This window comes from Lepidochelys olivacea (genome assembly GCF_965140295.1).
Source record: "Lepidochelys olivacea isolate rLepOli2 genome assembly, chromosome: 2".
NCBI classification, from domain to species: Eukaryota; Metazoa; Chordata; order Testudines; family Cheloniidae; genus Lepidochelys; species Lepidochelys olivacea.
This window is the reverse complement of record NC_140412.1, coordinates 16586696-16612654: the sequence shown is the minus strand read 5'-3', so window position 1 is coordinate 16612654 and position 25959 is coordinate 16586696. Positions and strand designations below refer to the sequence as shown.

Below are 25959 nucleotides of genomic sequence, written 5' to 3'. Positions count from 1 at the left end.
TGGGTAAACAGGAATGTAGAAGTGAGATTACAGCTTCAAACCCGGCATAGCTTTGAAAGCGAACAGATGGTCTTCAGCGGGTGTTCCGACAAAGAGGAATGGTCTGGATACCTTGAGGCATCTTTTTACAATTCATTAACCAACAAAAAGTTTGTTTGCTATTGACAGGCTTGTTCCTGAGGAAAGCCAGGTCAGAAACAAACAGATGAGCAGACATCTTGTGTTTTAAAATAGATTCAGTGATGCAATGACCTAACTTCTAAGACTACAGACAACAGAAAATTCTGATAGGTCAATTGATATTTTAGTATATAATGTGCTACAGCATGGCCAGAAGGCAGCAGGAGAGTGGTAGAGGAGAGATATATAAGTCCCAGGATGAGGAGAAGCCTTATTCCCTGTAGAGGGAAGAAAGGTTTCTATAGATTAATTAAAAGCACCTGAAGCTAGTCACCTGGTAAAAACCCCCCTGCTTCAATCAGCCAGGGGAAGGAGTTGGAGCAGAGTGCAGTTTGGAGAAGTGCTGTGGCTGGCTAGAAGACCAAGACCCTAGGTAAAGAAACACCCGGCTTGTGCAGAGAGAGAGAGGGCAGGAAGCCCCACAAGCTGAAGAGCAGGAGAGGGAAGTAGCCCAGGGGAAGGAAGCGCTAGTTCAAGTGGTTTACCACTATCCCTAGGGCCCCTGGGCTGGGACGCAGAGTAGAGGGTGGGCCTGGGTCCCTCCCTCTCCACTACCCTTCCCTGGATTAATAGTGGGACAGTAAATACCCTAGCTCAGGGGCAGGAAACTGCACCCTGAACCCCCCCGCCACCATTCCCAAGAAGAGGAAGCGCGGGACCCATCATAATCATACCGGCAATTTGCTACAATACTTTACAATATAATTGTAATAAAGGAAACACTTAATATGCAGCTTTACTTCAAATTTGTTTAGGAAATAAGATTCTTTTCTGCTTTCTATTCTTATCAGCCCCACAGAACCAACATAGCTCTGGAAAAGCAAACAAGACATTTTTTTGTGTAATGCATCAACAGAATTATTATTATTTTTTAATGAAAGCTAAGATTCTATTGCACAGTTCTGGAGCAAGAGGTAGCTTTCATGGCAAATTCCAGGGCCATGGAATAACCCCACTTTATAGAACAAAAACCATGCCTTACCTTACCCATCGTATGTCATCTATATTTCCAGTATGGCAATCGATCATCATCTCCACCCACACTCTACATACTGAATGGTGAACGACCCTGCCATCTGCATACTACTCAGCCTAGAATCTGAGAGTAAACTGTTCTTCAGTTCACATATCAACAATAGAGATTCTACAACATGAACTGTTTTGATGTGTGAGCCAGAAAAATCCAGCTCTCTCATTAGAGAAGAACCTGGAGTAAAATATAGTACAATCTTATTTTAGGTAGTAAAGTCAGAGATATGACTCTGAATGCACAGAGAGGATACAGGAGGATTCTTGAACAAGAAAGTACCATTTTTATGCCTTAATTTTTTAGATTAGAGCAGATTAAGGAGATTTTAGGGTTGAGGGGGTTACATAACACAAATCTAAGACTGGAAAAAATCAAGTCAATTAAGGGCTGAAATGGAAAAATCCTAAAGGAGATTGCAATAGATTATACGGTGTGCAAATTCAAGGCTGGTTATAGGCCAGGGACTGACACCACCAATAATTTGGCTCAATGTCTTTGTGATCCTTATATTTCCCTTTCAGCTAATAGCATACAGAGCACAACTATGAAACTCCTTTTCTTACATCCTATATCCATTTCAAACTATAACGGAGGAAAAAATATCAATTTACATCCCACAAACCAAGATGACTGGACAGTCTCGCAGTTTCTCGTTGATAAACAGCAATTTGTGAAAGACCATCTATCCATAATATAGTCTATGCAAAACTGGAAAGCACTTTATGGAGGTTAGAATGCATTTTTATTTATAATCAGAGCCTACGCACAGACAGAGGCAACATTTACTTTCCATCGTCTGAGCTTTTTGGATGATCAAGGACTTTATACTATCAAAATTGTGATCATCATTTGTTCATTATTGACATCCTGGGCTACTAGAAAAGTATGTACGAGTACAAAGAGGGCATGTGAATGGGTCGGTTTGCTCTTGAATTTTCTCTGTGAAGAGGCAGGGGAGCTCTCTTTGTTAAGGTTGACCATAAATCAGTGGGTTTTCTGCATGCAGTGGAATTTCACGAGTCATCAGGTTATAATACCACCATGAGTCCATCTACTATTTTGATGACTGTGCGGGTTGCACAGCTATAACTAACTATGAAGGGAAGAGTGGCTTTGGTGAGAATCTCTGAAAATAATGAAAGGTAATGAAACATGGCTGTCTTTAACTTCAGTAAAATGATATGTATACAGTACCCAGTGGCTAAAATTAGGATGTTGAGGTTTAACAAAACATATCCAGATGATATGCTAAAAACTCCTCTGTTTCTGTCATGGTTGTGACTGTGATAGTATAATTCCTGAAAAAAGAAAAGGAGTACTTGTGGCACCTTAGAGACTAACAAATGTATTTGAGTATAAGCTTTCGTGAGCTACAGCTCACTTCATCGGATGCATGAACAGCAGCAGTAACACCGCTGCTACTCTGAAACCTATAATTTCTGAGTTTCCATGGGAGGAAAAAGTACTACAGTTATCTAATAAGAATGCCATTAATTAACATTTGTCCCTGCGGATTAGACTAGTAATCATTACTTAAAAGGTGAGGCTGATATAAGTATATATGGTATAATTCTAAGCCAAATTTTGCCCTTGGCTGAGAGGCTCACATTGAACTTAGTAGACGCTGCCAACATGCATTCCATGTACAGAAACTGACTTCAATGAAAGCTGCATCCACAAATCTGAGAGCAGAATCTAGTTTTTTATCACCATTCACCATGAAAATAAATCGATGCTTTCCTGCGAACTGGAAAGCCAAATGTGAATTTATCGTTTACTATCCTTTTGGGTAAGGATGTGCTGTACATTCAGAAGCGCAAAGCAAAACTTTTGTTTCAAACTATGGGATCAAGAAATTAACTTTGATTGCTGATGGTATTAGGGGAGCTATACAAACCTAGTTGCTATTTTAAGGAAATATATATATCAATTTAAAGGATTTCTTTGATGGTTCAGTTGTGAATGCAGCTAATCTTTTAATTTTCAGTCTTAAAGATCAAAGCAGCATCTAAAGACAAACCTTCTTTGATTTCTTCTGAGTTTGTTTAATTTGCTCGCAGTATCTCATTTTGAAAGGACCAAGAGCCATTTTCATTTGTTTTTGCACTGCTTTGGAGAAGAAGCAATTTGAGTGCAAGAGGAAGCAAGTTCCAGTTTATATGGAGCAAATCGTTAGGGTTTCTTTTACATAGCAACATTATTTATTTTATGAGATAATTAGTGACAAGCTTATATAGATCCGTCTCTGTCCTCACTTTATATTCTTTTTGGAGCTTTTAAAGTAGAGGACACCTGCACATTTTAAAAATGGTAAATGCCTGGTACTACAGGCATATGTGATCAATGCCTTAACTAAAAGGCCAAGAGAGACATTCAGAACACAAATGTAAATGTACCTTAAATGACAAAATTGGTCTTGCCAAGTTTCAGCAGCTAGATTCATTCTGATATGATCTCCCAGAATGCATTATTTTTTTTAATGCAGCCTGTTCCAACCCATTGGGTGTAATCCACTGGCTGAAGAAAAAACCTATTTGCAGGATCCCATGGTCACTGGAACACTTCGGGAAGGCAGGGTGGGAGCAACTCACTCCTGCTGCCCCAACCTGACTCCCTCCACAAGTCCAATCACAGGGGAGAATTCCACCTTCTCCTATTTGAATCCTGCAGTTGTGGGAAGCTAGGGGAGAATAGCAGTAACAGGGGGTAGGGGAAGCATTTAGCTGATTTCTTCCCATCCTTCCACACTGCCAGATCTTTGGGGACACGTTGCCCAGCAGTGACTCCTCCCATCATTACAATAGGTGGCTCTCTTACAGGACTCAGGAACCCCACTGATGTCACAAGCTCTGGAATGCTGTTTGTTGTGTTGGTGGAGTTACTGTTCTCAAACATTCAGATTTTATTGTCAGAAGGGACCATCACGATCATCTAGTCTGATCTCCTGCACGTTGCAGGCCACAGAACCTCACCCTCCTACTCCTGTAATAGACCCCTAACTTCTGGCTGAGTTACTGAAGTCCTCAGATCATGATTAAAGACTTCAAGTTACAGAGAGTCTACCATTTACACTAGTTTAAACCTGCAAATGACCCGTGCCCCATTCTGCAGAGGAAGGAGAACCTCCCTCCCCGCGAGTCTCTGCCAATCTGACCTGGGGGAAAATTCCTTCCTGACCCCAAATATGGCACTCAGTTGGGTCCTGAGTATGAGGCCAAGACCCACCAGCTAGACAACAGTGAAAGAATTCTCTGTGGTAACTCAGAGCCTTCCCCATCTAGAGTTCCATCCCCCGCCACTGGAGATATTTGCTGCTGGCAGTCACAGATCAGTTATATGCCATTGTAGGCAGTCACATCATACTATTGTGACATACTGTACCCCATGTAACCTCCTGTAACTACATTCACCACCATTATATGATTTTGATATGTTTTATACAAAGTATGCCTTGTAAGGTATATTTGAAAAGTTCTGATTTGATGAACCTGTTGAAATTTATGTATCACCATATGAAGTTATGACATTTTTCTATGTTTGTTACTGTGACAGGATCCCCGGGGTATTTATGTATCACCATATGAAGTTATGACATTTTTCTATGTTTGTTACTGTGACAGGATCCCCGGGGTGCAGCCTGGGACTGTGGGACCTCTGTGCCCCCTTAACTCTGTTCAGCCTGGGCTGTCTCTCACAATGCTTTGCTAGTGACCAGCAGCAAGCCCCTCCAGGCGCTGTGATCACTCAGCACAACAGCATATGGAGCCCCACACTCAGCTAGATTGCATGAATGCTCCCAGAGCCACTCATGAATCACACGGGGAAAGGCACAAGCCAAATCCGACCAGCTCCCAGCACTGTTCCCCAGGAATATACCGTCTTACACTGCTCAAGACGAGCAGTGCAAATTTATTAATTGGTTCACCACTTCATCAATGGAAAGTGGATATACACCAGCCTTTGCTAACCTGAGCACATTTGCCACACACTTTAGGCAAACTCACTGGTAAAGATAAACAGTTAAACAAATTTATTGACTACAAAAGATAGATTTTAAGTGATATTAAGTGATAGGCAAAAAGTCAGAGTTAGTTACCAAAATAAAATAAAATAAAATATAAGCACGCAGTCTAAACTCTCAACCCTGTTAGACTGGGCAATATCTAGCTTAAGCAATTTTTCTCACCCCACTGGATATTGCAGTCCTTAATATACAGGTCTGTCCCTTAAACCTGAGCCAATCTCTTCTGTTGGAGTCTTGTCCCCTTCTCAGTGTCTTTGTTGCTTGCAGCATAGGTGGAGGCAGGAGAAAGGCCCCGCATGTGGCCGTTGTATTCTGTTTTATAACCTCAGTCCCTTGTGCTTGGGGAGCACAAGTCCAGGCATGTCTGGGGACATTGCTGAGTCTCCAGGCCAGGTTCAGCAATTCCTCTGGTGTGGCCTCATGCAGGTGAGTCATTGCTCCCTTGCTGGACAATGGTTTTTGATGAGTTGTTTGACACCCTGCCCGGGTGTTGGTTACTTTCTGTTGCCTCTGGGGAGCTACTATCTGGCTGATTCCCCAACTTACAGCATGTTTTAGTGACAACCAAACAACACAATTCTCATAATTTCATATGCATTAATGATATACATATATGGATAGAGAAATAACTTTCAGCAGATCATAACCTTTCCCTTGATACCTTACAAGGCATGCTTTATATGTAAGACCATGATTATATGAAAATGAGGAATATGGGGGTTACAGGACATTCCCCCAGGTATAGAATGTCACAGTTATTGAAACATGTTGTGAGTCTAGGAAATGCCCAAGACTAGCCCCTCAGAGAGGACAAAGAAACTGCGAACACAGAGACCTTACATGCCAAACCTCACGTAGACAAAAGCTACAAGCAAAAATTTACCATTCATAATGAAGGATGGTCAGCAGCTCACATATACCCTGGGTACTGTCTGACACAGCATGGATTTTTCCAGCACCTGGTGAAAAGTATAAATGAGGGACAGTGACATCACCACAGGGCCTCTCTCTCCTCCCCACCTGGAAGCAAGATAGTTTGGAAGACAAACAGAAGTCTCCTTGAACTGGGGTGAAGGGATGATCCTAACTAGAATGCTTTCTAGTTAGTATAAACTGAACTGAAAAGTGTCTGCAACGTCCAGTAGGGTGAAAGAAACTGGTTGGTTCAGATCTTGCTTAGCCTGATAAAGTTTAGGATTTAGAATGAGTGTTTGCTTTATTTCATATGTAACCAACTCTGACCTTTATGCCTACCACTTATAATCATGTAAAATCTATCTTTCTCTAGTTTAATAAACTTATTTTGAGGTTTAGACAAACTAATTGGTTTAGATTAAAGTGCTTGGAGAGGGGGTCTGCTCAGATTACAGAGGCTGGTGCATGTCCACTACCCTTTGAAGGAGTGGCGAACTAATTAATGAGCTTGCATTGATCAAGAAGGTCTTGAGCAGGGTAAGACGCACTGGGGTGCAAGACCGGGGCTGCGGGGGATTTGCTGGGGTTTCCTTGTATGCAGTTAATGAGCGGCTTGGGAGAGCATTCACTTAACTTTGCTGGGTGTGCCTCTGCATGCTGATGGCTGAGTAACAGATCCTGGATCCAGATCCAGAAGGGTTATATGCTTCATAGCCAAATGATGGACTTTCTTTGCTGCTTCTCTGCACAAGAAGGAAGAAAGTGGAAGAACACTTGGGGACTTCTAAGCACCCTGTGGCTCAGCCTATGATGATCTTATTACTGTTGCCCTCCTCTTTCTTCTCACTGATTGTCACACTCATTTGACATCTCATCTGAAGTTGGACTGTGGGTTTGTACAGTGCCAAATTCAATGGGACCCCAATACTGATCGGGGTGTTTGAGCCATACCACTATATAAATAAATAATTGGAAAACAGTTTATGAAAGGCATATTGTTCCTAATATAACAAAAGGCAGCAGCAAGATAAAGCACAAGTATAACAAAAGTCAGTTTACAGTAAGAGCTGAAATAATATTTTGTAACGTCAGAAGATGCTGCTGCAAAATTTGAGTCAAGAAAACTGTTCACGTAATCTGTGGGTCACATGGGTAACAAACAATGGAACCCTACAGTAACATTTCATATTAAGGGTGGAACATCTTGGTTATCTTCAAAGTCAACACAACTATTCTCAGTGTCTATAACCTTTTGTTGCTGCAGATTAATAGGTCCTTGCCCAATTCGCTCCTTTTCTTGGATTATGTTTGCCACATCAGGGAATGAATATTTGCTGGGATCCACTTCTAGTTTCTCAACTTGCTCCCTGTAACAAAGGAGATCAGATGGTTATAAATAAAACTTCATTTCAACATCACATGTAGCAACAGAAATTTGGGACTGCTTCCCAAATTCCCCAATTCCCATAGAAGTCACCAGGAGTTTTGAGGAGGATTAAGAAATGTCACTATTGTGAATTGATTGTTCATTCAAAAGGGAGTCTCAGAGCTTGTGTATGCTTACAGCGCTGCAGCAACACATGTGCACTGGTGAAGCTGCACTGCTGTAGTGCTTAGTGAAGACACTATCTATGCTGAAGAGAGAGTTTCTCTCCTTGGCATAGATACACCACCTCCCTGAGAGGTAGTAGCTATTGTCAACGGGAGCAGCCTTCCCATTGACATAGCACTGTCTCCACTTGGGGCAGGGATTCTTCTTTGAGTAGTGTCTCTATGGGTGCTTCACTGTAGGTGACTCCCAAGCAGTATTGCCTCTGGGGGGCTGAGGCAATCATCCAGGTAAGGGAAAATCATGATCCCTTGTGAGCATAAGTCGGTTGCCACTACTGAGAGAACTTTGGAAATACTCTCGGGGCCAAAGATAACCTGAAGGGGAATGCCCTGTACTGGTAGTGATCTTGTCCCAGGGTGAATCTGAGAAATCGTCTGAGAGTCGATAAGACTGAGATGTGAAAATATGCGTCCTGGAGGTCGAGGGCCAAAAACCAGTCTCCCTGTTCCAACGCTGAAATGATCATTGCTAAGTGACCATCCTGAATTTCTAAGCTTTGACAAACTTGTTGAGAGCGCTAAGGTCTAATATGAGTCTCCAGCCTTCCTCCTTCCTGGGTATTAGAGTAGAACTCTTTGCTTTATAGATGTTGAGGTACTGGTTCTATGGTTCTAACTGGAGGAGACAGTCTACCTCTTGACATAGTAAACTCTCATGAGAAGGCTCCCTGAAGAGGGACGGGGAAGGGTGTTGTAGAGGATGCAGGGAGGTAAAATGGATAGATTATCCATGGCAAATGATCTCTAGGAGCCATCGGTCTGATGTTATATGCTCCCAGGTGCTGAAGAACAATGCCAGACAGTGGTCAAATGGGTGGATAGTGATGGTCGGTTGTAGTGGTTGTGGGGAGTGGTCTATCAGCACTTCGACCAACACGTCAAAACTGGTGTTTAGATGTGGAAGGCTGGGACGAGAAGGATTGCTGGCCAGATGGTTTACATCTGGAGAATTTAGTTTTCTTTCTCCGTGGCTTGTAGTATTGTTGAGCCGGATATTGGGAAATGCGGGGCTTATGCTGGGACTGCAGACTAAATTTTCTCTTTTGTCCCGTAGATGCCCAGCGAATGGCGAGTGGCCTGAGAATCGTTCAAAGTGTGAAGGGTTTTCTCCGCAGTTTTCTCCGCAAAGAGCTTAGTGTCCTCAAAGGGAAGAAGATCTTTGACGGTTGCCTGCACCTCCTTTGGGCAACCTGACAGCTGGAGCCAAGAGGCATGTCACATCACCACTACCGTGGAGATGGATCTGGCTGCAGTATCAGCCATGTGGAGGGCAGACTGTGGCATTGTCTTTGCTACTAGCTGCCCTTCTTGGCTGATGACCTTAAATTGTTTGCGATATGTCTTGGGCAGCTGCTCAATAAAGTTGTTCTATTTCGAGTAATTCATATAATGGTATTTCACTGTAAGTGCTTGGTAGTTGACAATTTGAAACTGAAGTGTGGCCGAGGAATTACGCCCTCTTACCAAATAGGTCCAGATGCTTTCAGCACCTATCGTAGGGAGTGGACCTCATGTGGTGTTGATGGCCACAAGAATTGACAGCATCCACCATGATGGAGTTGGGTGGAGGGTGGGAGAAGAGGAACCCTGTTTCTCTCACCGGGACATAGTACTTTTTGTCTGTTTGCTTGTAAGTCGGTGTGACCGATGCTGGGGTCTGCCATATTGTTCTCAAGGGGTCAAGAAGGGCTTCATTCATAGGGAGGGCTACTTTTGAAGAGGAATGGTGGAAGAGGGATGGTGGAAGAGGCACGACAGACTCGTCTGGGGAAGAGGAGGATATAGTTTTTGGGTTCCCCTCATTCTGAACGTCGCCCTCACACTTCTCCAAGATTCCTTCTAGGGACTCCAAAGTCTTGGTTGCTGGGGCCGAGGAAATGTGTTTCATGGACTCATGGGTGGGACTAGAAGCCTGAGAGGCCTGGGTGCAGTATGCAGGCCAGGGCTCCTAATATGGCACGGAGCCTGGTGGTGGTACCCATGGATGGCCGTACCAGGACAGCAGCACTGGGGCCATCTGAAGATATGCCCGGGACGCTTGCTGGAATCGGGCACCATAAAGGGCTTGGGAGGAGTACTGTGATATCCTGTTCTCTGGTTCACTATCTGAGTCTGAACTGGAGACTGGGGGAGAATGGCAAGGAAGCAGGAAAGACTCCTGTGCTGAGTGGAGACTTGGTGCGGAGGTCCTGGTACTGAGGAGAGGAGATTCCAGAACATCAGTTACGCAGAGGTCCTTTGAGTGCCAGAAATCCGGTGGTGCCAACCAGCTCAGTGCCACTGGCAGTGCTGAGAGGACATAGATCTTGTCCACACCAGCTGTTCAGGTACCAGAAGAGACATTGGTACCTGTCATAAAAATAAAGGGAAGGGTAACCACCTTTCTGTATACAGTGCTATAAAATCCCTCCTGGCCAGAGGCAAAATCCTTTCACCTGTAAAGGGTTAAGAAGCTAAGATAACCTCGCTGGCACCTGACCAAAATGACCAATGAGAAGACAGAATACTTTCAAATCTGGAGGGGGGGAATAAAGGGTTCGTCTGTCTGTGTGATGCTTTTGCCAGGAACAGATCAGGAATGCAGTCCCTGGAAAGCAGAAATGAAGAGAACATTTTTTTAGCAAGCAAATACATTATATTTAAACTGAGTGTTCTGTGTATGTCTGGTGCTTATTACTTTTGACAATATGATTCTTAAAGATTTTTGACAGGCGTTAGAACTTTATAGCAAGCCATTATTCAAAGCACAGTAAAAACTAGAATGCATAATACATTCATTCAATCCATGTTAGGGATGTTTTTGAAATAACGCTTAGCATAATTTGTTGTTTTCTTAATGAACGCATTGATATCATTATCACTCCATCAGCAGAGATTAAGTGTTCTTATACTTTCTGCAGTGTCATATTTAGACCTAGCATTTTAAAAATAACTAATTAAATTAAACAGCTAATTTGTTGGCATGCATAGAAATAAATCTCTTCCTTTGAATAAACATCAGTGGACTGGAGCACACTGGTTAAGAAGAAAACTATTTTATGGATTAATCATCTGAAAATGTTTAGAAGATGTGTGATGTAAATTAATTCCTATTATAACTTTAAAGGAGCACTACGTCTACATTCTGGATGCCTCCTGTGTGGGAGGACTAGAGGGAGCAGGGGGCACCCTCAGTTAGAAAAAACAGAAAAACTCTAACCCATTCCCAGTAATTTGTGATTGATTCTTCTTCACCGAGTCCCATTAACTGGGATCAGAGGCTCTGTGTACTTCATCTCCAAGTGTTCTTGCCAAGTGTGTCTTCAAAGCTGACACCAACCTTCTTCAGGTCCTCCTTGAGCATCTTGAACCACCTTTTTCTAGATCCTCCTTGTGGTTTTTGACCCATGACTATTAGTTCTTGTAGTCTCTGGCCAACACATCCCACGCCTCACTGTCTCACATGACCTAGCCATCTCAGTCATTACTCCCTCAGCTTCTCTGTGATGGGGGGGGGGCTACTGAATCATGGCTCATACCATTTCATTGTGTAGCATGTCAACTCTAATCTTAGTCAGCGTCCACTTGAGCATTCTCAGTTTGTCTGTGTGAAATAGTTGTTCTTCTCTGTTCCTCACTGGCCAGAATTCCAACCCACATGTCATGATGGCCTTATTGTGACCTTATATACTTTGTTCCTTAGTTTACTTGGCATACTCTTATTCTGTCAATTCCCTACATTTACACCAAGCGCTCTTCAAAGCAGCCCCTAACATCTGCATCCACATTCCCATTATGGCTCAACAATGAACCAAGGTATTTAAATTGTCACACAAACCAACTCTATACCATTGAGTCTTACTGGCTTCTCATTGTCCCACTCAACAAAGCATGGTATGTATTCCATATTTTGGCAGATGATTCATAAACCATTTTCTTCTAATATAGTCTTTCAGAGATCAGTAGCGGATTAGCCGCTGGGAAAATGGGGCCTGTGCCCAATGGCCCCAGCAAATTTAGGCGCCTTGGTGCCCCAACCCGCTCTGCCCAATGCTCCTGCCAGGGAGCGGGGTCAGGGCACAGGGGTTTGCCACACTTTGTTCACCTGCCCGGTGCTTGAGCTGAGGAGCGGGATCAGGGCGCAGGGGGCTTGCCCTGCTCTGCCTGCCTGCCAGGTGCTCCAGTCGGGGAGCGGGGTCAGGACGCAGGGGCTTGCTCTGCTCTGCCTGGTGCTCCACCTGGGGAACAGGGTCGGGACACAGGGGCTTGCCCCACTTTGCCCGACCGGCGCTCCAGGAGTCCAAGTTCATATACCTGGTAAGTAATCACTTTGTAACAGTAACCCTGTTGTTTAAAAGGCCCTGACCCAGCTGTAGGAGTCTTTACCATTCCACAGTTGAAGCTGGAACAAGCACACTTGGACTGAAATACACCTCTCCAAATACTCAGTAAGTGGCTGGTGGTGCACAGCTCCTCTGCTACTATGAGGCCTCATCTGCAAGCTTTCTGCCCCGAGGAATTCGTGTGCTGAAGCAGCATTTTATGGTTTCTCCTGCCCAATCTGCTCTTCTGATTAAAGAGATGGTATCATGTCAAATGTGGCCCCAAATTAAGGTTTTTGGATATTTAAAAGCAAAATGTTACTGACCCAAAGTCCAATAGAAACAGTCCCAGGATTTTCCTGAATTCCAGTGGAAACAAGCTAAATAAATCCTCCCATGGGATATTGAAGGAGATTCAAGGGTGTGCATGCTTGTATGTTCAAAGGTGTTTTTTGGGGGGAGAGGGGAGTTAAAACTTATTTTTGCCTTACTTCCAACCTGAACCTCTGACTCCTCCCACCAAAAAGGAAAAGTTGTCTCTTTAATTGCTGAAAATTTTATGTTCCCTTTATAAATAGTAGTTTTGTATAAAATCTCAGAATAGATCTTGTGTAGGTAGCAGAAGTGATGACTGTATTATCATGTATTCAAGATAGCAGAGTTAAAGAGGTTTTCAAACACTGTGGTCTAACAGATTGTATGTTTGTGAAGAAGAATTTAGCTGAGAGTTCTGTAATCCTCAAGTGTAATTGTTGTAATGAATGCTCTCCTGTAATCTAAGAGACAGCTATTCAGGATTCTTTAATGTCTGGATAGTTACTGTAGCTACTTGTCAGCTACAGGGGTCAAAACTTTTTCTTTTCTTGATAAGCTCTGTACATTCAAAGTACCTCTTTCCTATTTCCGTTTTGATTGTAAATGTGTAGTTTGCCTCCAACAAAGTAAATCAATATCTGCACTCAGAAAAGGCATGTTTACAAAAAGTATTGTGGGGATTTAGGAGAATATTATCAATTGGATTGAGTCCCAGATTCCCTTTTTGTGGGCACAACTTGTTATCCTTGTGGCATGGAGTATCTCTGGATCATCAGGTATCAGAAATTATAGAAAGGCCACACTGTACGCCTCCTTCCCATACCACCGACGAACCTTCTTTCACTTAAGGCTGCAAGGAAAAAAAAAAGATGGTTTCCAAATGAAAAATGACTGGATTCTATACCCAGATTTAGTGCAGGGCCTCAGGGATGTCCACTTTAACTGTTGTCTAATGCTCTACTATGCAGGTGGAACCAAAGGAGCTAAAGAGGATCACCCACCTGTTGAAAGCTCACATGGTGCTTAGGAAGACTGGTTTGAAACACTTGGAACTGAGATGACTGTGCTAGCAGGTGTCTAAAGAAGGATGGTATATTTCTTCCTAAAGAAGAAACTTGGCTGTTGACTGGGCTCCTTGAGTGTCTCTAGGGTCTCATTTGTCTTTCTGCTGAAAAGATCTATTGCTTCTAAAAAGGGAAGTCCAATACACTTTGCTATGGACCTCCTGAAAGAAATTAGAAGTCCTCAGTCATCAATGCTAACAGATTGTCCTAGCCACTGCCACACTTTTGCTTGATTGCTAAGTGCATTGCTTGCAGCTCACAAGGAACGTCTAGACGTATTTACCTTCTCTGTAATGATTCTATCTTCTGCTCGTTATGCATGTAATCTAAAAAAAGACGTGCCCTTGCAGCTGTACCTCACCACTACTACTTGACAATTAAACATTCATTGCCCTTACAGTACTATTTGCCCACTGGTTCCATACGCTGGGCTCAAGAAGAGTGTCCAGGATCCATGCTGCTGCTTTTTCATACGAATTTAGAACAGAAGCTCTGTTAATTGGTTTTGCTAATAGATTTGAACCCTTGGGTTTCTAGGTAAGAGCACTGGCTTCTTGGATTCTAGAGCACAGCTGTCCCAGATTGGGAGGGAGTTCATTCCGTTGAGATAATCTGAACAGAAGAAAGACAGCTGGGTACTAAAGGTTTCCTGCATTATCAGCAGTAATACAAGCCAAGGGGTAAATCCAGTGCAACATGAGAGTATCATAGGGAATGCTCCTATGTAAGACTATTCAGAAACCTGGGTGTGCAGGTCCATGATAGACATCCTATTATCATGACAGACACTATTTATACCTAGACTTTTTATCTGGATGTACCATGTTAGAACAGAATGAAACCAAGCAATAGCGGAATTAAACTCAAAACAACATCTACTACAAACTAACAAGTTATTTTTAACCTTAAAAATGAACTTTTAAACTGCTACCAAACACTGCTTTTATTACAACATAGAATGGACTGATATGATGCGTTGGTTCCCAGAACCACTGCCTATGGTGATGGAGGGGGAAAAAAGTGGAGATTTGTGCAGTAGGTCAACTGTAGTGCCTACATAACTTTCCACTGATCATTTGGATTTGTTATACAGTCCCAAAAGTAATTGCTTTCTGGGTAGTTCTAGGACTTGTGCTGCAGAGTAGAGGATCTATAGAGGCAATTCTTGAGAAAAGATTTTGGTTTTACTGCATTCTAGCTTAATAGTCTGAATGACAGTTGATGGAACACAACTGCTCTGTAGTAATAAGCTCTTTTTTGGCTCTGTTTTTGGAACAGATCACTTTATAAACAGTACTGGACAGACCATTAGTCTAAAGCTTTTATGTAAAGTGTTACTTTGTACAAATCAATATTTTCATACTTTGAACGATTATATACTCACTGGGCAGCAATAGCCTGATGAGTAAATAACTAATGTGCAAAAACATATAGGCTGTAAAGAAAGAAAAAGCAAAGTTACCTTTTTATATTTGTCTGCAGTTTGTTGCTGTCAGAAGGTTTGACCAAAGTGGGTGTTTTTCGGTTAGCCATAATTATTTCTTGAACCTGGAATAAAAATACATAACCAGAGCTGTCACAACATATCCTGGGATTTATGCGCAAAAGCATTTAAACAATCTTTTAAATAAAGAACTGTGGAAACACGAACATTTTATGTAATATTTTTCTGACTGTCTTGAGCTTTTAACAACGTGATCACATCTGAACCAATTCCTTCACTAAAATGGAATCCAGATGATCTAGGATCTATAAGAGCAGAGAAGGAGGGCAGGTCATGGAATAAATGTAGACAACACATCTCTATAAGAACTACAGTTACTGTAGAGTAAGTAATCCATTCTTTCTTCTTTGAGTGATTGCCCACGCGTATTTCAATTTCTGGTGGCTCACAAGCAGTGACCTCTGCTTGGAAGCGAGTGCTCAGAATCTACTTAAATAAAGACAGCTCTGCCAAACTGAGCATTGGATTTGGAGCCACCTACCAAGTAGTCCTGGATTAAGATACGACTTGAACTCCAAGTAGCTGCTCTACAAATCTCTAAGGTGCCCCTTAGGAAGCTGCAGAGGCTGCTTGAGCAAAAGTAGGTTCTAATCTACGGTGGTTTCAAGTGAACTATCACATAACAAGTTCTGATTCAGTCAGAAACCCATTTAGATAGTCTTTGGGTAGATACTGACTGACCTTTCATCCTGTCAGCAAAGGCCAGAAACAGTCTAGGGAACTCCTGAATAGTTTTGTCCTGTCCAGATAGTAAGAGGACTGGACAACATCCAAAATGTGAAGCTTCACCTCCCCTTGACTAGTATGAGGCTTGGAAAAGAAAACTGGCAGATGGATGTCTTGATTCAGGTGAAAAAGTCAGAGACAACTTTAGGCAAGAACTTCGGGTGAGGCTTTTGTGTCACCTTGTCCTTCCGGAATACTGTACAAGGAAGTCCTGCCATGAGGGTTTGGGACTCTCCTATTCTTTGGGCTGAAGAGATATCCACTAAGAGGGTGGGTTTCATAGACAGGTGACATAAAGAACAGGTTGTCTTAGGATCAAAAGATGGCTGACATGAATGCCAATAACACAGTGTTGAAGTTCCAGAAGGTGGAGTCTCTCTGATTGGAAGAAAGACATGAATTAGACAATTAAGAGATGTAGCAACTGTGGGGTGTGAGAAGACTGTGTGACCTTCAATAGGAACAGGATGAACACAAATAGCTGCCAAGTGGACTGGACTCTTCTGGAATGGATGGAAAGTCTCAGATGCTTTAAGACTTTAATCCAAACTAGCTGGTATTGAGGTTTGTAGCTGGAGTACGTGTTTTTCTGATCCCAAAACGGCCCACCTTGATTATCATGCACATTGTAGGGAGAGTGGTCACTTTGGATGAGCTATTACCAGCAGGATAGTGAGTTTGTGTGTGTGTGTTTTTGGAGGGGGGTGAGGGGGTGAGAGAACCTGGATTTGTGCAGGAAATGGCCCACCTTGATTATCATGCACATTGTGTAGAGAGTTGTCACTTTGGATGGGCTATTACCAGCAGGAGAGTGAGTTTGTGTGTGGGGGGGTGGAGGGTGAGAAAACCTGGATTTGTGCTGGAAATGGCCCAACTTGATGATCACTTTAGATAAGCTATTACCAGCAGGACAGTGGGGTGGGAGGAGGTATTGTTTCATGATCTCCGTGTGTATATAAAGTCTGCTGCAGTTTCCATGGTATGCATCCGATGAAGTGAGCTGTAGCTCACGAAAGCTCATGCTCAAATAAATTGGTTAGTCTCTAAGGTGCCATAAGTACTCCTTTTCTTTTTGCGAATACAGACTAACACGGCTGTTACTCTGAAACTTTTCCTATTTTGTTACACAAGTCAGTCTAGTGGAATCTTTTCTAGTACAAACAAGAATGGATATGGACATCCATGGAGCAGGATCTGACCATGACCGTCAGCCAGCCAGCAACCAATCTGGCCTTTGCTCTGCATTATCACATCAGGTGGCTCTGGAAGTTTGGCTGGGGGCTGTGCTGATAGATTCATCATGTCTGAATATCAAAACTGTGTGGGTCATGCAGGAGCTACCAATATGATCATGCTGCAGCATGTCTGACCTTCCTCAGGACCCTCAGTATTAATGGAATAGGTGGGTATGCATACAATGAAGTCTGATGCCCAAGGAATGAGGAAGGCATCCAACAGTGAGTCTGGGTTGGACCCCTTCAGACACTTGTTGTTCTGGTTCATGACAAATAAGTCTATTCATAGAATCATAGAATATCATCGTTGGAAGGGACCTCAGGAGGTCATCTAGTCCAACCCCCTGCTCAAAGCAGGACCAATCCCCAACTAAATCATCCCAGCCAGGGCTTTGTTAAGCCTGACCTTAAAAATATCTAAGGAAGGAGATTCCACCACCTCCCTAGGTAATGCATTCCAGTGTTTCACCCCCCTCCTAGTGAAAAAGTTTTTCCTAATATCCAACCTAAACCTCCCCCACTGCAACTTGAGACCATTACTCCTTGTTCTGTCATCAGCTACCACTGAGAACAGTCTAGATCCATCCTCTTTGGAACCCCCTTTCAGGTAGTTGAAAGCAGCTATCAAATCCCCCCTCATTCTTCTCTTCCGCAGACTAAACAATCCCAGTTCCCTCAGCCTCTCCTCATAAGTCATGTGTTCCAGTCCCCTAATCATTTTTGTTGCCCTCCGCTGGACTCTTTCCAATTTTTCCACATCCTTCTTGTAGTGTGGGGCCCAAAACTGGACACAGTACTCCAGATGAGGCCTCACCAATGTTGAATAGAGGGGAATGATCACATCCCTCAATCTGCTGGTAATGTCCCTACTTATACACCCCAAAATGCCATTGGCCTTCCTGGCAACAAGGGCACACTGTTGACTGATATCCAGCTTCTCGTCCATTGTAACCCCTAGGTCCTTTTCTGCAGATCTGCTGCCGAGCCATTCGGTCCCTAGTCTGTAGCGGTGCACGGGGTTCTTCCGTCCTAAGTGCAGGACTCTGCACTTGTCCTTGTTGAACCTCATCAGATTTCTTTTGGCCCAATCCTCTAATTTGTCTAGGGCCCTCTGTATCCTATCCCTACCTTCCAGCATATCTACCTCTCCTCCCAGTTTAGAGTCATCTGCAAACTTGCAGAGGGTGCAATCCACGCCATCCTCCAGATCATTTATGAAGATATTGAACAAAACCGGCCCCAGGACCGACCCTTGGGGCACTCCACTTGATACCGGCTGCCAACTAGACATGGAGCCATTGATCACTACCCGTTGAGCCCGACAATCTAGCCAACTTTCTATCCACCTTATAGTCCATTCATCCAGCCCATACTTCTTTAACTTGCTGGCAAGAGTACTGTGGGAGACCGTGTCAAAAGCTTTGCTAAAGTCAAGGAACAACACATCCACCACTTTCCCCTCATCCACAGAGCCAGTTATCTCATCATAGAAGGCAATTAGATTAGTCAGGCATGACTTGCCCTTGGTGAATCCATGCTGTTCCTGATCACTTTCCTCTCCTGTAAGTGCTTCAGAATTGATTCCTTGAGGACCTGCTCCATGATTTTTCCAGGGACTGAGGTGAGGCTGACTGGCCTGTAGTTCCCAGGATTCTCCATCTTCCCTTTTTTAAAGATGGGCACTACATTAGCCTTTTTCCAGTCTTCCGGGACTTCCCCCGATTGCCATGAGTTTTCAAAGATAATGGCCAATGGCTCTGCAATCACATCCGCCAACTCCTTTAGCACTCTCAGATGCAGCGCATCTGGCCCCATGGACTTGTGCTCGTCCAGCTTTTCTAAATAGTCCCGAACCACTTCTTTCTCCAAAGAGGGCTGGTCACCTCCTCCCCATGCTGTGCTGCCCAGTGCAGTAGTCTGGGAGCTGACCTTGTTCGTGAAGACAGAGGCAAAAAAAGTATTGAGTACATTAGCTTTTTCCACAACCTCTGTCACTAGGTTGCCTCCATCATTCAGTAAGGGGCCCACACTTATCTTGACTTTCTTCTTGTTGCTAACATACCTGAAGAAACCCTTCTTGTTACTCTTAACATCTCTTGCTAGCTGCAACTCCAGGTGTGATTTGGCCTTCCTGATTTCACTCCTGCATGCCCGAGCAATATTTTAATACTCTTCCTTGGTCATTTGTCCAATTTTCCACTTCTTATAAGCTTCTTTTTTGTGTTCAAGGTCAGCAAGGATTTCACTGTTAAGCCAAGCTGGTCGCCTGCCATATTTACTATTCTTTCTACACATCGGGATGGTTTGTCCCTGTAACCTCAATAGAGATTCTTTAAAATACAGCCAGATTCTTGGATAGTCCACTTGTAAAAGCTGTTCCGCAGGACACCTGTCATTGTCTGAGTATTGCCTGCTGAGCTTGTTGGCTAGGGAGTTTTGTAAGCTTGAGAGTTGCAGAGCCACTGGTGTGATGCGATGATGAATTTACTACTTCTATAGACAGACTGCTTGTTGGCAGAGTGGGGATGTCCACGCCCTCCCTGCTTGTAGATGTACTACACTGCTGCAGGTCCTTGAAGCATGGGCCGATACACCGTGCATCGTAATCAAATGGCTCCTAGCTCCAGGAACTTACAGGCTTTGATTTGGAAGGTAGTCCAGATGAGTTCCCCATCTGAGAGAGGAAGTGTCTGTCACCAACAGCTTGGTAGGTAGGGGTGGGGAGACTGGTACTCCACTGCACAAGTGTAGAGTATCCTTTTAGCAGTTTAACTAAGAGAGAACTTCATATAGAATCACAACCATCATGTCTATGTGGTGTCTGTAGGGTAGATACACTGATCTCAACCACCCTTGCATGCATCATAGGTAAAATTGGGCAAACTGCTTCACGCAGTTGCAGGAGGCCAGATGACCCATGAGTCTGAGCACGTTCTGACTGATATCTTTGGGTGTGCTTGAAGTGGATGGCCACCCTAGGAGAAGTGATTTTTCTTTTCTCTCTTCTTAGAAGATAGGGTTGAGATAGGTGGAATTCTCTTCATGAGAAATGAGCCCTGAAGATCAGAGTGGACCCATGGTTTACCAAAGCACTCACAGAGACGGTCGGGGCCTATTTGTCAGTCTTCTTCCTCTTGGGCTCAGAGGATGACCGCATGAATCTCTCCAAGTGGAAGAATTTTAGGCAGGATTTCCTCGCTTTGTGTGCCTTCTTTGAAAAAAGCACATATCAAGCACTTATCTGGAATCTGTGCTTCACTGAGAGAGAAGAGGAACTTTGGGCGTTCATCATCAATGGGAATAGCTGCCTCACAGGAGGGACAGGATTTGAATGCTGGGGGTTTCGTCTCTGCCATGTCCACCAGGGTCAGGTATAAAAGGCATCCCCAAAGCTGAAGATTTTGTCTTCTTTTCGGCCAACTAGTTTAATTAAACTAAACTAACTTTACTACGGAACACTCCTAACAAGCAGAAAACATAAACAATCACACATTGGGCAGAGATGCGGACTCTGTAAGGGTTCTGTTTCTCTGCCACAGGTGGTAAGAAAGACTTGGAGGGCAGTCCAGCCACTCAGTCCTCTATGCCCTCAGCTATGAAGAGTGAGAGTATTCAAAACAAAGGCACAGCCCGACCGGATGCTGTTATTTGAAAAGAATCCAATCTTACATGCATGTGGCACATGTGCACCAGTTATGGAATACATGTGGACAATCACTTGAGGAAAAATATTATGATGTTTGTAAATAACCACACACAAATTTTAAAAATTAATTCGTAACTATTATACTTTATCAACATTGATTCTGAAAGAGGAGATTTCTGTTAATTGTTATTGCTATTATTTGGACTATTCAGACAGCTGGAGGACTTTGCAAGAGAATAGAAAAGAGAGCTATTTTAATATAATTGTTCAGAGGGATGTAGAAAGGGATCTGCTTAGTACAAGCTGAAAATATACTGAAAATTATTATCCTTGCTGCAAAAGAAGCAAGGATAATAATTCTCAGAATTAACAGCAATGTGACTGGAAACATGAAATGTTTTCTTTTACTTCATGTGGAATTTATTCTCTCCAGAATCTGAGTTACACCAAGGTCACAGAGGAGAAAGACAAAGGCTCATTTATTTTTGCTTTTAAAAGAACTGAAAGCTATGAACAGAATGGAGGATGATGAGTGTTGAAAGGTGTTAGGGGCCTGATTCAAAGCCCACTGAAGACAATGAAGAGATTCTTATTGACTTAACTGGCTTTGGATCAGGTCACTACTGTGATTGGCCTTTCCAGAGTATTACAGAAAGCCTACAGGGAAGAAGCCTATTTACTTAGATTATATAATATGTTTTAAGTTTCAGTAATGTAAAGAATTTGCTAGCTCATTTATCTAGTTGCAAATCATTTTCTTTTGGAAATAATTGTAAATCTAGAATACAAAGGTTAAACATAGTGCAGGATAATTATTAGGCTTGCCTTATCACTGACACATCCTGAGAGAACTCTGCATAAACTCTCAATTTTTATTCTGGGAATGCATATTAAGCTAGATATTACCAAATGAATACTCACAAGTAATGCTGATGATCTCAGCTATATTAGCCTAAATGAGCCTCGCTGGTGTTCTCCATAGTGTTGCTAACCTTTATTAATTATGCTTTTAAAACACCTGAAAAAGCCCAGAGATGCCTTCTGGGGTATGTCTCCATAGTGTGAGTAGGGCTCCTGTAATTCTGGAAAATAGTCTACATCCCAGCTAAACAAGCTATGTGCTCTGCTACATGTGCATAGGATGAAGAATGAAATCTGTCACTGCAACATAGAGTAGCCAGTGTGTATCTGCTGAGCAGCCACTGCTGCGAGGTATGGGCAGAGAAGCTGCTCCTATCATACATGCATTTTCAGGCCAGTGGATCCATGCAGTTTCTGGACCCACTGGCAACAGGGGTCAGCATGCCTTACAGCATCCTGCTCCTGTCTCACACGCACATGTGTGGAGTGGACAAATGCATAAGCATGGCACAGAAATGTGGAGGGGGCCGTGCAGCTTCCCTGTTCTCTGGCCCTCTATTCAGCAGACTTCCCCATTCTTCATAATTCTGCTGTGATCTGGCAGCTTGAATTTCACCCTTAAAGATCAAGGCACTTAGTAATTCCAAACCCTCATGTAAATAACTTGGCTAAAACACAAAGCGAATCACAGGGTAAATACAATCCAAACTGTAATATTAAAGAGGGAATATTCACATAGCATATGTAGGACTGGCTTTCTTGGCAGGTAATTTTAGACAGTATATTTGAATATATTTAGAGACTATCTGGGATATTGTACCTTTTAATATATTGTAAGGAGACCAAGGGCATAGGATAGGCATGTATTAGTATTTTAAAAAATTGAAAGGATAAGTGAATATCTATGCAGAAGTCATACTGTTCAAACAAACATTCAGAAGGTGCATCAACCAAGATGCCTAATGTCAGAGCCCAAGTTTCAAAGAAATCAATTTAAGAAAAGCACAAATTTATCAGGCTTTCATCTAAGTGCATTTTGAACATTATCAAGATGTGAATCTTGATCAAGGGAGTGAAATCATAGGCATACTTCCAGCTATTGGTGAAGCTGTAAGCTTGTTGTTAGAGCTACAGTATATGAGTTAATGAGGGGCTCTCCAGGCAGGGGAGGACAGATGGCGTGCAACTTGAGGGAAACAGACTAGATCTAAGACATGGAACTAGAGTAAGAGAAATAAAAATTTAAGAAGAACTTTGTTAGAATAAAAGACATTAAAAAATACAGTTTTTATCTTACGGCTACCATCATAGCTTATGGTTCCTGAAAGAATTTTAAATATAGGGCCAGATCCTCAACCCCTACTTGCATCCCCTTAGCAATGAATCATGGGAAAGGGAAAACTGCCCTAGCTGGGCAGCTGGGGATTCCTCTTGTGTAAGAGGATGCCCAGGACAGTGAATAGCTGGCATAGCCAGTTCGAACACCATCTTTTACTGGCAGCACAGCATAAGAGCATGTCATATGATGCAAGGGGTGTGGCCAGAGCACCTAGTTCTCCAGTCATCCTTCAATCCTGGCTATGGTAAGTCACAGCAGCTTCAGCGATGCTCTAATTTATGCTAAAAGGATAGGGAAGCACAAAGGTAACTCTGCCCCAACCCAGCAGTCCTGTGCCAAACAAAGGTTGGCTGGACCAGCATACTTGGGCCGTAATGTAATGTAGTCTGCATCATATATATGCGAAGCATTCATATGTTTTAAAGTATTTTTCTCATTTCACTCAGCTTAGAGTAGAAAGTAGACTTGTCTATCTATAGTCAGTTTAAATTTTCTGAAAGGTAGCTGTGTTAGTCTTTATCAGCAAAAACAACGAGGAGTCCTTGTGGCACCTTAGAGACTAACAAATTTATTTGGGCATAAGCCCATAAATTTATGCCCAAATAAATCTGTTAATCTCTAAGGTGCCACAAAGACTCCTTGTTGTTGTTTTTTTAATTTTCTGGTCCTCATGAGCAACCACAACCCTTCTCTGTGTGGACTGCAAATTCTTCATGAAATATTTAAATACTAAATACTGCAGTTTTTGTTTTAAATGAATAGTTAAACAGTTCTCATAGGATTATTTTTTGTAAAACTTAAAAAGAAAAAGAAAGAAAGAAAGAAAGAAAGAAAGAAAGAAAGAAAGAAAGAAAGAAAGAAAGAAAGAAAGAAAGAAAGAAAGAAAGAAAGAAAGAAAGAAAGAAAGAAAGAAAGAAAGAAAGAAAGAAAGAAAGAAAGAAAGAAAGAAAATCTTAGGTCTGAACCACATGATTTATTCTGTCTGTATGTAAAGCTCTTTCTAATAGATATGAGTTCTGACAGTAAATGTTGACCTTATTCCATTAGCTAGTAACATATTTCAGGTACAATCTATAAATGTTTCTCAAAGTACTGTTGATATATAAGTAGCTTTGTATGGTGTCTGTCCAAATGAATTTACATACCTTTGGCATGCTGATAACTAAATGTCCAGTTGTCTGAGATCTTTTAGCAGAGCTGCTATCTGGCTTCACCTCTGCAGGAAGCACAAGTTGAAATGGCTAAAGGAAAATAGGATAGAATATATCGTATTAAAATATTTGTTTACCCAGATAGACAACATACAGAAATACCATTAACATATACTTTGATCTGAAGAGTAGGATAGCTCTGAATCCTATCATGTAATATATATTCTATAATACTATTCCAAATGACTGATTTGCATGTTAAACAACCTTAATTTACAATATATGTGTGTGTATAATATATATAATATGCATACCTGAATTGCTGTAATAGAAAAGTAACACTTTTAAGAAAGATATGAAATGATGTTTGAGTTATACTAGCAATTAAATGAGAATGTCTGAAATAGATTGTTAGTCTAAGTAATTTTGAAATTTGTGCTTGTGCAATTGGTTTAATTATAAATAGGGATTCTGGTTTTCAATTTAAATTGAAAATCACCAAAAAAGACAGAAAATGGAAGGTCTCTTAAGAGGGACTTTCAGCAGAATATACATCCAGTTTTCTCTGTCCACTGTAAATTACAAATTGTAGGTATAATTCTAGTCTCACTTTACCTGGCATAAACAAGCAGTGTCTCTACTTGAATAACGGTGAAGTTATTTTGGTGTCAAAAAGTTGTGAGAGGAGAATCCAGTATATTTCACTGTTCATACCTCCCCAGTTCACGTCTTAGTCACAAATAGCATCAGTGTGGTAAGTGGCTTTTTTCTGTGTGGTTACACACCACTTGGAGTAATACATTTTAAAAAGGGCTTGTGAGTACTTTTGAACTTTTATGTTTATTTCCTAACCTAATGACACTATTGATTTCTATTCAGACCTATGTGGTTACCAATCAGTTAGACCTATGCCTTTTTTTTTTTTTGGTCTAACTGAAGTTACAAGCCAGAAAGGCCCAAATCCTCAAAGATATTTTGGTGCCCAAGTTCCATTGAAATTAATTGATTGATTTCAATGGGAGTTAGGCACTTAAATACCTTTGAGGATCTGAGTGCCCACTGAAGTCAATGGCAGGATTCCAATTAACTTTACCAAGCACTGGATCAGTTCCTAAGAGTCTAGTCTTCCTTCTATTAATGTAAGAAAGAGCTTTGTCTTGATTTCAATGGGAAAAGATTTAGGCCCTACAGTAGCCAAAGGTACACCCAGAAAAAGAGTAACAACAGATGTGAAAAGTAGAATTCTCAATTTTAAATGAACGTAACAAGAAAATACTAACCTTATCCTTCACCATTACGCGGAGGTAAGTTGGCTGGACATCAACATCAATTAGAGAGCTGTCCAGATGTCTTCAGAATGAAATAAAAGTGAATTTAGTTTCAGTAAGTTACCATCATTGTTCAGGGGAAAGCAGTTAAGACAATGCAACTCATTAATTATGAGTTTGCAATTTGAAAAAATTCCATTTGATTCCTCTAATGTAATTAAGTTATGTGAGAGAATTAGGGCTCTCAAGAGATTAAAAAAATTATTCGTGATTAATCGCGCGATTAATCACTCTGTTAAACAATAATAGAATACCATTTACTTAAATATTTTTGGATATTTTTCTACATTTTCAAATATATTACTTTTCAATTACAACACAGAATATAAAGTGTACAGTGCTCACTTTATATTTATTTTTTATTACAAATATTTGCACTGTAAAAAAGAAAAAAATAGTTTTTGTCAATTTACCTAATACAAGTACTGTACTGCAATCTCTTTATCATGAAAGTTGAACTTACAAATGTAGAATTATGTAAAAAAAACTGCATTAAAAAATAAAACAATGTAAAACTTTAGAGCCTACAAGTCCACTCAGTCCTACTTCTTGTTCAGCCAATCGCTCAGACAAACAAGGTTGTTTACATTTGCAGGAGATAATGCTGCCCGTTTCTTATTTAAAATATCACCTGAAAGTGAGAACAGGCATTCGCATGGCACTGTTGTAGCCAGCGCGGCAAGATATTTACAAGCCAGATGTGCTAAAGATTCATATGTCCCTTCATGT

At 41.9% G+C, this 25959-nt stretch overlaps 1 protein-coding gene across 4 annotated transcripts in view; it reads right to left on the bottom strand.

Moving 5' to 3' along the window:
• Nucleotides 1–999: 999 nt before the first annotated feature.
• The window catches only part of DNAAF11 (dynein axonemal assembly factor 11), a gene marked incomplete at its 5' end in the record, with an annotated part of 58202 nt that continues 33242 nt past the window's right edge, over nt 1000–25959 (bottom strand). For 2 of the 4 annotated variants that reach the window (XM_084621315.1, XM_084621314.1), the window contains 4 exons: nt 1000–7516; nt 14903–14988; nt 23897–23992; nt 25183–25252. In XM_084621315.1, the coding sequence (XP_084477441.1) occupies nt 7333–7516; nt 14903–14988; nt 23897–23992; nt 25183–25252 (436 nt within the window). In that variant the 3' untranslated portion in view covers nt 1000–7332. Of the gene's footprint in view, nt 7517–12720; nt 13227–14902; nt 14989–23896; nt 23993–25182; nt 25253–25959 lie in introns of those variants that run through there. The other 2 variants (XM_084621317.1, XM_084621316.1) reach the window with 2 other exon arrangements.